Source organism: Hippopotamus amphibius, chromosome 9, assembly GCF_030028045.1.
Source record: "Hippopotamus amphibius kiboko isolate mHipAmp2 chromosome 9, mHipAmp2.hap2, whole genome shotgun sequence".
Taxonomy (NCBI): Eukaryota; Metazoa; Chordata; class Mammalia; order Artiodactyla; family Hippopotamidae; genus Hippopotamus; species Hippopotamus amphibius.
Window position 1 is genome coordinate 31,059,562 of NC_080194.1, and position 16,381 is coordinate 31,075,942.

The window sequence follows — 16,381 nt, forward strand, 5'->3', positions numbered from 1 at the left end:
TTTTTTTTTGGTTTTTAATTTGAAGAGGTTTTATTTTTTACTATTAATTTGGTTTTAAAATGAAATAAAATTACAGTAAGTCCCTTACATATGAACCTTCAAGTTGGCGAACTTTCAAACACGTGAACATGCATTCGCATGTCCAATCATGTAAGTTGGTTCACGTGTCTGGCATATGTTGTCACGTGTGTGAATCTTCTACAAGTGGTTATGCTTCTGTGTACTTCACTGCACAGTGCTGTATAGAGTACAATAGTACAGTATCTTTATTTCAAGCCCAGAATGTTGGAAGCAAGTGTAAAAGCAACAGTGATGTAGCTAATACCGTACAGCCGATTGTGTGCTTGGATAGTATTAAAACCCTTCTTCCAGACCCTGACAAGTGTGGGCATCTAATAGGAAATCATTTAGACAAGCAGCAACAATTATTCAGTACTTGTCATTACAAAAGGAGCTTGTTTTATATACACACACACATATATTTTTTTCTTTAAAAACACCAAAATATCAGTACGGCAATTAGGACCAGCTACATAATCTGCAGGGCCCAGTACAAAATGAAAATGCAGGGACGATTTTCAAGATGGTGACAGCAGAGCATTAAACCAAGTGCCAGGCCCTGTGTGACTGCATAGGTTGCCTGCCCATGAAGCCGGCCCTGGTGGTTTCTCTGGAGAGGCTGCAGGTATAGTTTATATTTTAACTCCAGCAAGTCCTCCCTGAGAACAAGGACATCTTTATGAAAAGGATGGAGAGTTGAGGGCAGAGTTGGGTATTCCAAGTATGCTTTGAGAGGTACCCAAATGACCATCACTAACTTGCTGGGAAGCCTTAGTCTGACCCTAACGTGTTTATCAGTGATTGGATGTTCGTGGGACAGTGCCACGCATAACCAGTAAGTACTAAAATGTTCACTGAATTAGTGAACGAATAAAAATGGAAGACAGAAGGCGTGCCTATCCAATCTACAAATCACATGAAGCTTTGAAGGATGGCTAAAGACAAGCTGGAATGTGGGACTATCCAATACATAGATTTTGACAGAGATAAAAGAGAAGTTCAAAAAAATGAACTGCACCTACACATGATGGAAAAAAACCTGGCCTACCAATAACTCACATACAAGCGAGCTGGGGACGGGTGCTATCAGAGCTGCCCCAGAGGTGGCACTAAGAAGACAGCTCCTACTGCAAGGGAGGCGCCAGCCCCACTCAACCCCAGGCCAATGAGACCACAGGTGAAGTTCCATACTGGGTTGTGGCAGCCACTTCTGGAGGGAAATCTAGCAAACGGACGTGGCTCTGGAAAGCGTGTGTGGCAACTGCTGTTCCCAACTCCCTCCTCTCGTGCCTGCTTCCACCATGGAGGATGGAAAACCTTGACGCTTGTTCCGCAAGCTGCCTTGCAGCTACGGAGGACTAGGTGACATTTTCTGGATAAGCTGAAGTCTACTCTTGGGCTTCCAGGAAGGTGTATCCTTCCCTGATGCAAAGGACTGCTGGCCTGGACCCTCCTCTGCCCTTTTTCTGGCTGATGGGCTGCGGGCTGCTGACAGCTGGCACAGCCATCTCACGCCAATGAGGAAACGAGCTGCAGGCTAGCTCAGCAAGGTTGTGTGAGAAGACAGAAAGGGACTGGTTCCTGCTGACCTCACCGAACTCCACACCAGCCCCTCAGCGCCTACCCAGGACTGGCTACGCTGGAGAAACAAAGCCCCGTTTATTCATCACGTCATCTCTTCCTTGCAGTTAATACAACATGCCACGAGGGGATGGAGAGAGATTATTGGAGTGGGCAGGCAGGCCAGGCTTACAGAGGGCCTGAAGCCAGGGTAGCTGAAAATGGGTAGTGAAGATACAAAAATCAGCTGGACTACCCTCTATGCGGGGCTTTGCAAACTTCTGCTTAGAAGAGCGAGGTTGGCCCTGGCTGTTGGGAGATGGAGCAGGTATCTTTCCCTTAAGTTAGGTTTCTCTGGTTTTTCTTTTTACAATTTGCAAAAGGACATGTTTCTGCATTCAGTGTCTCTCCGTTCAATTTCCAAGCAAATCTCACTCTACCCAGAACAGACCTGATTCTGCACAGAAGCCGGGTTCCCTGGTGCCACCTCAGCTGCCTCTCTGCAGAGTCTGGCGGGAGTAAGTGAGTACTGCAGTCAAGCAGGTGAAAGCATCATCTCCTCCACTTATTCTTCTCCTCAGGCCATGATGTCTTTGGAAGCTTTGTTGTTTTGATGGGATTTTGGTGTAAAGATTTAGGTGGCTGTTTTGGTGCTAGTGGTTTAAGTGAGGATGAGGGAAATTCTCAACTGTTATCCGTTTCGGTCCCTTTCTAAAACCTTCCTATGCAGGAAGGGGATTCTTCATTACCTCCTATTTTAACAAAATCCTGCTCTTCTGATTTAAAGTCACAGTAGCATAGACCTTCAATTTTTGCTAGAGCAAGGGTAGAAAAGGAGGGCCTCAGGGAGGAGGTGTGAAGCCTGTCCAAACAGTAAGAACAAGGTGGAGACCCCAAAAGAGGAAGAGAGCCTAAACAAGTTCAATATTGAGACATCAAATTCCCACACGCTGGTACTTAACTCTGAAATCTGCAAAAATAAATGTTGTGTAAAACAATCCCATGATTGCGACATACCCTGAGGATAAGGTGTTTCAACTCATCATCTGACAGAAAAGTCGGCTTGTAGTTTGCTTCTGTGTATGGATTGGTGGCACCTTACAGGGGAAAAAAAGAGAAAAATTTGGAACACTTTATTTTCAGATAATGTCTCATTCCACTCGATGTCTTCAAACCTTCTGGATTTGGTCTAGACCCTACCTTCTGGGATCTAAATTTTATGTTCTTTTTCCTTAATGGAGATAGGGCTAGGTCTGACTTTGGACAGAAGCCTCTAATGACAAAGGGAATTACAATGAAAGGCGAACACTGTTGCCCAGAGGAGACTTAAAAAAGCTTGCTTTTGTCACTACGGTGAAAATTGGGAGCTGACAGAAGTTACAAAACTGCTTCTAAGAGAGAAGGCAGCTCTAGAAGCAAACTGGTAGAGACTCCTGGGAGGTTCCCTCCTCCCGAGATCTATATTAAATGGGCTGTCTAGCAGTTGCTCAAGTCACCACTCTAAATGTTCTTGGGAAATCATCCAGTCTGCCAGGCCCTGAGTAAATACACTGTGGAAGGCATTTACTGCGAGTTCCTCTTCGTCAGGGTTGAGTTAAATGAGCCTGGCAACCCGGAGAAATGCATTACTTCAGTAAATGCAACTCGAGCTTCCAGGACCGAAAGGGCACAAGACTTATGTTTAAAAGGCTGTCAATCTGGCACCTTTCAGGAGAATAACTTAGAGAAAAATACCAGTGGTAAATGACTTGGAATCTGCAGAATGGTTAGTAAAACAGTGAAGAAATAAAATGAAATGACCCATAACAATTCCAAGTACTACCAGGAAGGAGGGAGACGGAATGAGTCTGTGACCTTCACATCAGCTAACAAGGCACGTATGACTGATCCACATCCCTGCTTTTTAGGGTAACTTGAGCTCTGCCACTCTTCTCCTTGTAATGTAATAGAAACTAGTTAAAATGATTTAATCTCTATCTTCACTAATGTGAATTTTAAAATGCCATTCTCCAGGCACAGGATACAACATTCATATTTTTAAATAATGATCAAAAGTCAGACAAAACCAGCTACTTCTTATTTCCGGTAGCTTTGTAAAAATATAAAAGACGTAATTCTTTTACCACACAGGTCAGAGATCTGAGTGAGCGCCCACTTTCCAATTTCCTCAAATAGTCCAAGACTAGCTGTGGAAAATTCCAGGAACAGCTTTCACTAAAATGCCTGATATGGTTCAGATCTCTCCTGTGGTCTGGACAAGTCACTTCCACGTTTCTGCCTCTGTTTTCTCACCCTCCCCACACTCAGAAAAGAAGGAAAACACTGCCTCCCTCATAAGGAGCTGATCTGGTTTGGGAAAATTCCAGGAAGATGAAAATATCATCCGTGTTCATTCCTGACAATAAAATGCAGCAAGTGCCATCAACCGGTGACTCACTCTTCAAAGGAACCGTGATGAATTTTCCTCTTAAAAACTGAAACCGACTTTCCTGTGTCACTGAGGGCGCCTGCACTTCTGATGTTCATCATCGTATGGGTGGGGTCCAGGCACCACATATGTGCAAGATGGGACTTCAGCAGTGTCCTCTCTGATATGTATGTAGCCCAGGTAGGCGCATGGATACACATGCACAGGACTCAGCCTCCACCCTCTGGAGATGCCGGACAGCAAAACTGCATCTTGATACCCACAGAAACTCAATAATCATTTCCCTTGGCATCATGTCTATTGCTGAAAATGACAGGCATATTACTCAAGGCTACACATGTGCAAGTAATAAACATTTGCCTTAGGGACTCGGGAACATTCTAGGTAAGGGTGGTGACATTTGTGAGCAAGGGCATAAAGGACCGGAAAGCGGGGCTCTCACCTCGTAATGTTTTCATGTGCTGAACAGCCATCCTCAGCACAGTAAGTTTGTCTAATTTCCTGGACATCGCGTTGCATGTTGGTACCAAAGAAGCCAGTTCATCAATAAAACTGTTCATTTTATCCCGACGCCTCTTTTCAATCTGACTGTGAGCTTCCCTGAACAACAATATGAAAAATGATTTCTGTCAAATGTAACAGAGCGTCAAGGAAACAGGGATGAAAATAAATTACAACTGTTTTCAGTGGTCATCTGACAAGGCAAATTTAGAATCTGCAGAATGGTTCAGACTAGGCTTTTCTACTAAAGTCACCAAAAAAAAGTGGCCTCACTGCCAGGTCAGTATTAGTTTTTTTCTATGCTTACCTCATCCTTAGCATTGAGAAATATTACAAAAAATTGTCTTTTCAGAGTAAACTGACTTGTTAATTTCCCATTTCCTTTCCTCTCAGCTTCAATAAAGCTGAATTTTAAGATGGGGGTGAAGGAAAGAAGACAGGTGGAGGATTCAAAGGGCAAAGCATCCAGAACAGACATCAGTGAGTCCCACGCTGAGCTGTCTCTGAGGTTTGTGGGGAGCCAGCTGTGTGGCCTGTCGGAGACCGACTGATTGAGACACCAGGTAACTAATGCTGCTGTCCTTGGATGAGCCGTGACCCTTCCTAAATGCAGCAGATGCTACATGTGTCCCCAAGAGTTTTCACTGAAGAATGTTGCTGCCTGCCAAGGCACCATGACACTTCCACGGGCACACACTCCCTCCCTGACTGGTTTGCACCTGCATGTCCCCCTCAAGAGATGTGTCAACAGTGGAAACAGAGTTTGCTGCCACTGCCGTAGCAACAGAACCTGGGATCTCTCGCCAAAGCTGGTCCATGAGGGAAAAGTCAGAAGTTTCAGGTCAGTTGAATTCTGCAGCCCCTGGTTCTGTGTCATGACACAGCCTCAGGTGGTTCTGGGGCTAATGACAGGAGAGCTGAGGACCCACATGGGAGCAGTCAGCAAGTGTGGTTGGAGGCAAGAAGGACCGAGTTAGAGAATCTACTTGAAGGAGCAAGGTGGCCCGCATGTCTGGCTTTCAGCTGCACCTTGCAGAGCAGCAAGGGCCCTTTCAGAGGCCAGGCACAGCCTGGGAGCTGAGGCACTGAGCCATGTCTCCCCAGAGGGCCCTGAGTCAGGAAGGAGGAAAACCTTTAGCCTTGATTTACCTTCTGCTCCCTCCAAAGTCCCCTTCAGGTTAAACGTGCTGAGACAGCAAAGCCTGAGGGCAGCTCAGTCTGGAGGCAGTGAGGGACAGGAGGCCACATCAAGCCTGGGCTCCCAACCCCTTCCTCATTCCAAGGACATGACAGTGTCGAACACTGTTAGGACCAGACACGCAGAGCCTCCTCGGCTACATGCTAAGCAACCAAACCAGGACAGTTTCTAGATAGAATGAGGGTCCAAGCTCACCTTGCATTTTTTATCCTTCCTTGGTGCTCTGTGTATTCTAACCTGGAAAAAAATAAAAAGAAACACACAGTCCCCTGGAGATTAACAGCAGAGTTACACATCTGTTTTTTTCCCTGCCTGATCCCTGTCATTGCTACACGACACTCAAGGGCTTTGGTTGTTGGCTACACTGGGGGCGGGTAAGACAATTTTGAGCCCACAGGCTCACGGCCTCCTTGCTTATCCCTAATCAAGGACACGGGTGGAACCTGCACCAAGTACTAGAATGTTTAATTGTGCAAAGAAAATGGCTCTAAGGATGCTGAAGTTCAAATGACTAGGTTCATGGTACCTTCCATGAGGATCATCTTTGTCTGTGTCCATGCTTTCTCTGAGAAAACAAAAGAGAATGTGACTGTTAAGACATACAGAACAGCTTCTCATCATAATACAGAAGGCCCTCATTTATCCAGAAACCAAGCAATTAGAAAGCTCAAATAGCCATAGTATTGACTATTGATGTATAAAAGCAAAACAAACAAAACCAACTTGAACCTACCCAGACTCATTTCCCAGATTATCAAACAAAAGTTATATATACCGTCTCAATAGAGTTTGCGTGTTAACATAGCTTTATCATGTTCATTGTTTGAGAAAATTGGAAATACATAGCATTTATGAAAACTCTTAGTTAACCTGAGTATCCGAGTAAATATAACATCTCATTCCCCCCAACATTCTGGATAAATGGAGTTTATTCATTTGCAAAACATATCAAGCATCAGATACGTGTTTATACACATACATACACACACACACACACACACACACACACACACACGTGTATTTGGTGATGGCTGGTGAGCTGAGGAGGGGGATTCAAAGTACCCACGAAGAAGTACTAAGCAGAGCCCCAACCCAGCTCTTCAAAGGCACTGCTACCCAATGCTCTGGTTCTCAGCTCAGCGGGAAACCCTGAGCCCTGCGGAACTGGAACAGAGGGAGGCATGGGGTTGGGGGGCCATAGAAAGTCTGGGGTCACAGCAGGGATCTGCCTTCCTTTCATGGACTCCTGAATCCAGTTTTCACAGCACCTTGTGGTTCCGTAGAAAACAGATTGAAATCCTCCAAGGAAGGAGTTCTAAATCCCCCAGGTCAGCTCACACCCTTCTCCAACTCCAAAATCGCTCAGGAGGGCACTACCTCTGGGCCTCTCTCCACGAGAAAGGAGGGATTATGGCCCTGCAAACAACATCATCTCAAGGGCAAAAACAACTTTCTCAGGAGCACTGAGGCACATTGCAGGCATTCTAGGACAGCGGTTCCCAACCAGGAGCCCTTGATTTCCTCACAGACATAGACTTTCTCTAGCTAGTCCTGAAGTGCAGAAGAAATGTTACAGGCCACAGGGGAAAATGACAACTCCTGCTCCTCTCTTGTCTAGACTTGCATCTGCTCACTGAGGCAGGTGGTCATCTCAGCTGAAGAGAAGCTCTGCCCTACAGGTACATGTTTAGTACATTAAAATGATAAGAAAAGGATTATGGTTGCTTAATTAATAGGGTCTCCTTGAATTACAGAAGATGTGCAAACTGGGGTCCATGTAGGAAACCTGAAAGTCTTGGGTGGTGACAAGGTTGGAAACCACAGACACAGATAGAGGAGGTCTTAGAAAATGTCAAGGGCTCCGTCAGCACTGGTCTGAGACAAAGTCTCCATAGAAAACGTCTGGTTTCCCTGTTGGGGAGTTACTGCCATGGAAGAACACCCTCTCAGTCCTCACACCCACTCCATCCCTTGGGCGTCCACTCTCTTAATCACCTGGGATCACTTACATATTACTCATAGCATCTCCTAGTGGGCATCTGACCTCCAGCCACTGTGCTCCCCAAATTCGACCTGTGAACTTCAGCAGAAAGGACATCTGCTGTAGGGGGGACACCTCCTTGGAGATTTTCCCTCATTAAACAGAAGAAAACCTCTCAAGTGGACATTTGGGCAAGATTCCATACAGTTGCCTCTACAAAACAAAACATGCCTTTGGATGTTCTATGCTGACTTATTCCACAGATGTCTGTACAGATACAGAAGAATTGACTGTAAGTGTGAAATTTTACTTACTCAAAAGAAAAGCCATCAAGTCTAAAAAGAAAAGTACCATTTAACACAAGAGGAACACACTCATTCAACTAATGTTTAAGGACAGTATCACTGTTACTGTATTGTTTCCAGAGATGACCTCTGCTTATTCATTCCACGAACATTAAGTAAGCCATTGGTGTCCTCCTAGAGAGAGGCCCTCAGGCAAAGCTCTTTCTGAAACCACTGAGGTTACAGCCACAGATTTAGCCATCTTGCTCGAAAGAGCACAGGAAAATGAAGAAAGGGGTAGAAGGTGGAACTCGGTTTTTTAAGGCTATTCTTTTTCCCTCGACGTGAAACAATCTGGGGACAGAAACGGGGAGTAAACACCTCAGCAGTACTGGAGGCTCCCTCCTGCTCACAACCAGGGAGAAATCAACTGTGATAAAGGAAAAAATCAACTGTGTGGCCACCTGGAATCAGATCTTTCATTCCCATCCCGTTTCACAGAAAGGATCCCTTCTTCCAGGAGGGACAGTAAAAGCCCTAGATGCTCATGCCCCTGAGCTGACACCAAGTTTAGCCAGAGGAAGACGATCCCAAAGGCCTTACTGGTAGTCCGTGGAGCTGCCCTTGCGTTTCCGGTTGCAATCCACACCACCGGTGCCCAGGGGGCTGGAGAGGAGGTCGGTGGTGCCGGGGGACATGAAGTCACTGATCGTTGAAGAAATGTCCATTCTCTGGTCGGCCATTGGAGGTCTGCAACAGGGACAAGGAGGCACAGAGGTGCGTTTACTTCTACGTGCTCTTCTAAGGTGGAGCGGGACCAGGGTGGCCCTGAGGCGGGACAGGGACTTGATTACAGCACCGACATCTCTCTCACCCAAACAGAAAAGGGACAAGGCAGAACCAAAAGGAGCATCGTATTTACTCTAGGAGTTATTTCAGGTAATTTAGGCTCACCCACTTGTTTTTCTGATAAAGACACGAAGCTCAGAGAAACTGGGTGGCTTTTTCTAGGTCCCCGGCCAGGGCATGGAAGAACTAAACTAGAACCCAAGGCTTTAGGAGTTACAGCCCTGTGCTCCGCCCATGGAGGGGACCAAGTGTTCCAGATGTTCTGACAGTGCTAACTGCATTTTCTTCTAATCAAATCTAATCAATAATACTATCTACTTGTTATCTTTGTATTTTTACTACAACTTTTATCAAAGTTGTAGGAAAGCAGAAAATATCCTTTCTCAGCCTGTAAGTCCCACTTGGGAGTCAGGAAAAAGGGGTCCCCCTCCATCACTGGCACAGGCAAAATCTGTCCTGTCTTCTCCAACTGTTCGTTTGTACTCAGGAGTCCACCACAAGGAAAACCTTGCATAATGAAGTGAAGACACTGCACACATTTGCTAAACATTTTGAGAATTCATACCTTAAAAGCACAAAGTAAGTTGGCCCAAAAGAGAGGCTGGCAAGTACCTTGCAAGGGACTCCAACTCCAAACCCAGTTGAAGGGGGCCGTGCACTGCCCACCGTCGGGGTCCAAGCTCCACACGACGTGACTGGGGCGGTCACTCCCTCTCTCTGGGCCTGAGTCTCCTCATCTGCAAAGTGAAAGTGAGGGTGAGTTCTGGTTTCCACTCTCACCACTGTGCCCGCAGTTTAGTGCTCTGAGTCCTCCTGCTTAGCTGTGTGCTAGGTCTTCACTTTCACAACCACTGCTGGAGTGGACATCTTTGCGTGCATAGCTCTGTGCATTTGAGCTATTATCTCTTAATATAAACTTCTAAAAGTAGGACCGACGGGTCTAAAGGGGATGCACCTTGTATGTTTTGGGAAATACTGAAACACTATGCTCTAGAAAAGCACCCATAATTTATATTCCCAATAAGAGCGCTTGTCAACGAGAAGGAAAAACGCGAAACGTCACTGTTTTTACTTCTATTCTAAAAGTATTATGGACGGTGTTCTTATGTTTACAGGTATTTCTTGGTTTTCCTTCGTGCCCACTCACGTCCTGTTTTCCTACCATATTGTCTCTGGGATCGATGGGACACCCAGCTCACGCTCACCCGGGCACCTGAACCGGGTGGGAGAAAAGCACACAACGATCCTTGACTCTCCTGCTCCAGTTGCTCTCCTACTCCGCTACTACACTCGCTCTCTCCTCCTCAAACCTCCAACATCTCCCCAGTCCTCACTCTCAGCTGCTAAGTCTGCTTTCTAGTTCCCTGAGGAAAGAGGCCAGCGACCACGTCTACCAGCTCCCTGGACGCTGCCGGGCAGGACCTCACCCCCAACGTGTGCAGACCCCATCCTCTCTCCCTAGTCCAGACCGCCCGCACCAACCCTGCCTCACCCACTGCCCCCGCTCTACCGCATCACTCCCATGAGGATGAGAACGGGCTGCAACAGTGCTCATCCTGGGGCAGGCGGGAGGGCGGCGCGGACAAACTCTTTTGAACTCCACAACCTCCCCCCCCCCCCCCCCCGCCCCAGCTACTGCCCCAAGTCTTTGCTTCCAATTGCTTTCCTCTTCCTCACTATAAATCAATTCAAATCAGGCTTTTGTCCCCATCATCCCAATATAACAGCCCCTACTGGGGTCACTAGTGACCTCCTCATTGCTAAACCCAACGGCCAGCTCTCCGCTCCCAGCACCCCTTACCGGACCATGTGTCCTATCACCAGTCCCTTGAAATGCCACCTTGATCGATTCATTTTCTATTTCTGGCCTTTCTAGTCTGTTCCTTTGATCTGTTTATTTCCATTCTGGCAGCACACTGTTTATGACGGTGGGTTTATAATACATTTTAATATCTGGTAGAACAATTCCTTTCCCTCTTCTTACTCTTCATTTTTAGACATTTCCTGGTGCGTTGGATGTGTTCCTCGAGAAGTATTTTACAGCCATTGAATCACATTAAAGGCCCTGCTGTGGCTGCCCCTGTTGTTTTATCATCACTACCACTGACATTAAGGAAGCAGGCCGGCCATGAGCACAGAGCCCTCCCCTCAGGGTCTCGGTGACCGTCTGGGCCAGAGGTCAGACCTGTGGTGCCCCTCCAGCCCCCACCCCTCTTTTTGAAGAGCCTGACTTGTGCATGAGGTGGACTACTCCAAGTTCCAGAGCTCCCGGGAGGAACCACCATCGGGGCTGCCGGTCACTCTACGTGGGGGGGTTTGGGACAGGACTGTTACCTGAAGTGACGGTTCTTAAACCCCAGATCCACCTTGGGAGGAGCAAGGGGCCACTGGACTGGCGGGTCACCTCAAAGCAATTTTCATGTTTCGTCGCTTCCTTTCAGGTAGTCAGCTTCTTCCAGAAACCTACAGTGGGGCCCACAGGAAAAGGAATCCCAGACAGGTCACTTTGGAGTACATGCATGTGAAAGTCTCACAGCAGCTGAGGGAGACGGGAGCGCGCTCACGCCTCCCGCTTACAGGGAGCGATGCTGAGCTCGCCGGCCGCCCTCCCGCTGCCTGTTAGACTCAACGGCAAACACATGAGGAAATCTGCCAGCAGATAGTTTCTGTGAAAAACAATGCCTTTTAAATTCCTGAACGTAGATTCTTGGACACGGCCTTAAGAGGAAGGAGGCCATGACATTTTTCATGTCTCCTACGGGGTCAAGCAGTGTTAACAGTGAACGCTGACGGAGCGTGTACTTGGCGTCAGGCGCTGTTCTTATTGCACCACGTAGATGAACTCAGGCCTGAAAATAACGCTGACGTAAATACTATCGTTTCCACCTTTTACCGAGGGGAAGATGGAGGCAGAGAGAGGTGAAGAAACCAGTCGAGGTCACACAGTCGGAGGGCGGCGGGGCTCCAGTAGCTACACCTGCCCGTGGTGACACCACGCACCTCTCTCTCCAGCCAAGTGAGTTTCCTAAACTCACACGGTGAGCAACCACAGCAAACAAGCCTTCAGGAAGCATTAAGGCAGGACAAAATACCAGCAGGGCCCATACCTGAAATGGCTGGGAGTGAGCTAAGATGTGTAAAGAAAATGTCCCTGAACTCAAGTACATCTGGTAGCGAAATCAGTTCTGAAAAGCTGCTCATGTTAAATTAAAGTGGGGGTGGGTGGAAGGTGCTGCCCTGCCCACCTCCTGCAGGCAGGATGCAGGGATCTCCTCTCTGCCCCTGTGACCCCTGCTGCTCTGAAGGAAGAAAAGGGCTGCACCCGTCCCCTAGTCCTTCCCTGCTCTGCCTGGAGACGGAAAAGACCGATTTTAAACGGGGCTTTCCTGACCTTCCGGAAGCACAAATTCTGGTGCTTCACATTCCGCTGGCTAATTCTTGCATCTTGGATTACCCACCTTCGTCTTGATCATTATAAAGGTCTTCAAATGAATATCCAGGGATAGAACAAATTGTGTTCTCCCGATTTACTCTTCTTTGCCATCTGGTTCGGAAACCCTCACTATCTGACGCTGGTAACCCCATCTGGGCAAGTGCAGACGGTGTGACCAGGAATTCCTGACTTCCAGTCCCTAAGCCTCGATGGATACAGCAGTGGCACATGGATGCAAAATCCCCAGGCTGGGCTGCTGGGGGGAGGCTTAGCACCCACGACCCATCTAAACCTGATTCCCCATCCAGGCCCCACACTCTCCTCCCAGCCCCCAAATTAGCAACCTAGGACCTACCCTGGGCGACCTCCCCTCTCCTTCCAACACCAGAGCCCCCATCTGGCCCTCGGGTGGGTGGGTCCGGCCACTTCCCTCCATCCTCTGTTCATCACCTCCATCCCCTCTGCTCCCCTCTCCAGCCTCGCCCCCTCCTCGCTGTGGTCAGAGGCAGGGCACCTCCTCGCTTAGAACACTTCAACAGCTTCACTGCTCTCCCCAAGCCTTCCTGATAAAACCCCAAACACCCCTAGCAGGAAACACCAGGCCTCCGAAGTGGACCTGCTCGCTCTCCTGCCCAACCAGCAGCTCATCCGCTGCCCAAGACGCCAGGCCCCCGAAATACAGTACTTAAGTTCCCAAGAGCACGCCCCCAAGAGCACGAGGCCTCAGCTGTGCCCACTTTGCTTTCTAGGTGTGGCTCCCTTAACCCATTCGGTCGGTCACCTGGTGAACTCCTGCGTGCCTTTCAAGTACCTTCAGGTTTCCCCTCAGAGAAGCCTCTGGCTCTCCCCTGTAGCTCCGCCCCTTCCCCCACACTCTACGGCCTCTGTCTAGACCCCGCCCCCTCTCGCCCCGCCCCGCCCCCTCTCGCCCCGCCTCGCCCCGCCCCGCCCCGCCGGCTGCACCTGGATCTTAAGGTTCCGTGTCTCTCAGCACCGTGCCTCACATTTTCTCTTTCCCTCATGTCCCTGAAATTTAGATACAGGTTCTCAGTTCCAAACTCCATACAAAATTTCTTAGTTTGATTATTTTTTCCCATACTCAGATTTACTTTACAGAAATAATAAATGCTAGCATAGATTTGGGCACTATATTTTGCAAAACAAAAACCGTGTTTCTTATATGTTTGGACAAGGTAAGGAAGCTGAATCAGCTGTGACAATTATTTCTGGAAAACTGTTTTCTCTCCAGGATGGTGTTCTTAGATGTAAGACAATAAATGAAACAACAAAAGAATAGGGACAAAAAACGTTTTCTGTGCCAAATACTTCCACGAGAGATTTGAGCCAAGGGAAGGGACTGCAAGAGACCAAACGTCCCTGGGAGAGGGACCCTTGCTGAGTGGGGGCTCAGGGCTGGCCCTGGTGCTGCCATCCAAGTGACACATCGTGAGGACACTCTCGGGAGAGCCTGGCAGTGGTCCTGGAGTTGGGGGCCACACCTGTGCCCACTTCTGAGCCAGAAATTTCTGAAGGTGGGAGGGAGCCTCTAGGTGGCCAGAGAAAGCCAGGCATGAAGGGACAGGGGAGGCGTGCCTGGAAAGAGCTTGGGGGCACCCTCTGTCCCACCTCAGTCCCCTCATGCTCCTTGGAGCACAGGGAGAAGATTCTCTGGGGCTCCACACAAAGGAGCAAGGGGGCTGGAAGAGGGGAGCATGTCAGCCACTATTAGGCACCAAAGGAGACAGCTGCTCCCCAGAGCAGAGCAGGGTGAGGCTGAACCACCCCTTAAGAAACCCACGCACACCATCCACAGGGTGCCCTCCAAGCGTGGACCAGGCATCTCTTGGCTTTCCCTCCTCCCTGTCCCAGCACCTCAGAATGACAAGAAGAGAAAGGGGAGCGTGCGATTGTACTAAGGTTCACACCATTCGCTGCTCCTCTGTGTGGAGAGGCGGCAGGCCGCCCCATGTCAGGCCTGCCCAAGTGACTCGCCCTGACGGATGCATGTGAGCAGAAGGGACCGTGGCAACCTTCAAATGGGCCTTTACCACGTGCTCCCTTGTTTGTGCCGAGACCAGTGATTCCCAGATGGAGGCTTCTCCTTTAGCCAAGCTCCTGGATGGATGGCAGCATGAGCAAGAAGTAAACCTTGACCACTGAAGCCCCTGAGACACTGAGGTAGTTTTTTACGAGGGTGACCAGCTCTTCCATTTGCCTCTGACCTTCCTGGTTTAGCATCGAAAGTCCTGCATCCCGGAAACCCCTTAGTCTCAGACAAACCAGGATGGCGAGTCCCCTAGTTCTCCTCACTATGTCACGCATCCTCGGCCGATCGACCCAGGCAGGAAGAAGGAAACACAGACTCTGATCCTGGAGCCACAGACAAAGCCTGACCTGGGAGGAGGGGCGGGAACAGTGCGGTCACACTGGCGGAGTTCAACCTTCACAGTAGCCTTTCCGTTCATTCCGGTCATTGCCCCAATTTGCCAGGTAAGGAGCTAAGCACTGAAGAGGCAAAGACATCTTGCTTAAGACGACAAGGTTACAAGGTGGGGACTGAAACCCACATGTGTCTGGCCCACTGGTGGTTCTTCTTTCTTCTGCCACACCTATGCCCATCCTGCCCCCAAAGCCACCCCTACAATGGAAAATACAAATGTCCAAAAAACAAACACTCCTGAGGAAGGAATCAGGGCAATGAAGAGAAGAAATAATCCTGGTTCAGGAAAGCTACAGAAACTGGGCCAAGAAGTTGTCTCTGGGCTTCCTGGCAGGCAGGGGCAGAAAGGGAAATACTCAGCCCTCTTACTTCATTAGGGTTAGCAGGGAGGGGTGCCTGTCCAGGAGACTCTTTCTATAGGACCTCAGCAACGCTGTGCTGAATGGCTCTGGGGAAACAAGTTTTGTGAAAGGACAGAGGGCTTCTCCTTTTATAAAATGGGGCCCCAGCGGAAGCATGTCCCCCCTCCTGCCCCCACCTGCAGGTGTAAGAGCTGAATGGAACTCTGTTGAGACCACGTTGTGAAGCCCCGGGATGTGAGTGGGGTAATGGCTTAGGAAAATATGGGCAACAGTGAATCAACAACCTTGCTTACCCTTGTCTAGCAGCTGCATGCTCACTGATCCATTTCCCCACAAAACCCCCAGCTCCCCACAAGGGCCCCTGTGCGGCCACCTCTGCATCCCCACAACCTGCAGGGAGCTGGCCCTGGACACAGCACCTGCTCCCTCCCCCTGCAGAGGAGCATGGCAGCTGGCCCTGGCCTAATTCTCCATAGTCTCAGCTTGAGGTTCGCTGAGGGGATGAATGTGGAGTTGCTCCGGTACGTTCAGATGGTGGTGGCCTTTGAGTAGAGGCAAGAGACTGAAGGGTCCCTGTACCCTCTGCAGTCCCCCTGACTCTCTGGTTACCCAGACAGCTTATGGGGAATTTGGTTGCCTTGCTTTGCAGCAGATGGATTTAGAGAACATTCATCCATGAGACCAGGTGCCTTGAGCCTAAGGTAACAGGGGTTTGCACCAGTATCATTCAGCAAGCATTTCTTTAGCCCTACTGGAAGCCAGGGCACTGGGGACACAGGAGGGCACATTTAAGATTCCCCTCAATCCTGATCACTGCAATAGGCAGGGCCGTGCCTGCAGTTGTGCAAGCAGCTTATTACCCAATGCCAGGACGTATATAATACCTTCAACTCTTAAGTGGCAGATTTGTGGAGCCATTATTACAAATTTCCAGCAGGTGGCAGTCAAGTGTCTTGAGGAAAGAGCGCTGTTTTTTCTTGCTGTGGGGAGTATGTGTGGTACAGAAGCAGAACAGAGAAGAAAATGATTAGCTTACTTGCGGGGGGCGGAGGCGGGGGTAATGGAAGGACAAGAGACCAGGGAGGAAGAGAGACTTGAACTAGGTGTTGTAGATGTTTGCCTGGTGGACTAGATGGTTGGAATGATGTTCTGAGCAGAGGAGAGCTTATTTGCAGTGGCTGTCAGGGGCCTGGAGGACAACTGTTTGTAGCACTTGTGTACCTAGTCCTGCTGGAAGCTCTAGATGCTTGGGAATCCCAAAATCAAACAAAAATCAAGGAGCTTA

At 48.9% G+C, this 16,381-nt stretch overlaps 1 protein-coding gene across 9 annotated transcripts in view; it reads right to left on the reverse strand.

The window, feature by feature from the left end:
• BMAL1 (basic helix-loop-helix ARNT like 1) overlaps positions 1–16,381 on the reverse strand; it is a 100,434-nt gene that overhangs the window by 22,604 nt on the left and 61,449 nt on the right. For 3 of the 9 annotated variants that reach the window (XM_057749414.1, XM_057749416.1, XM_057749415.1), the window contains 7 exons: positions 11,196–11,324; positions 9,474–9,598; positions 8,616–8,762; positions 6,274–6,312; positions 5,943–5,984; positions 4,491–4,648; positions 2,638–2,717 (listed from right to left, as the gene is read on the reverse strand). In XM_057749414.1, the coding sequence (XP_057605397.1) occupies positions 2,638–2,717; positions 4,491–4,648; positions 5,943–5,984; positions 6,274–6,312; positions 8,616–8,755 (459 nt within the window). In that variant the 5' untranslated portion in view covers positions 8,756–8,762; positions 9,474–9,598; positions 11,196–11,324. Of the gene's footprint in view, positions 1–2,637; positions 2,718–4,490; positions 4,649–5,942; positions 5,985–6,273; positions 6,313–7,756; positions 7,846–8,615; positions 8,763–9,473; positions 9,599–11,195; positions 11,325–16,381 lie in introns of those variants that run through there. The other 6 variants (XM_057749421.1, XM_057749423.1, XM_057749422.1 and 3 more) reach the window with 4 other exon arrangements.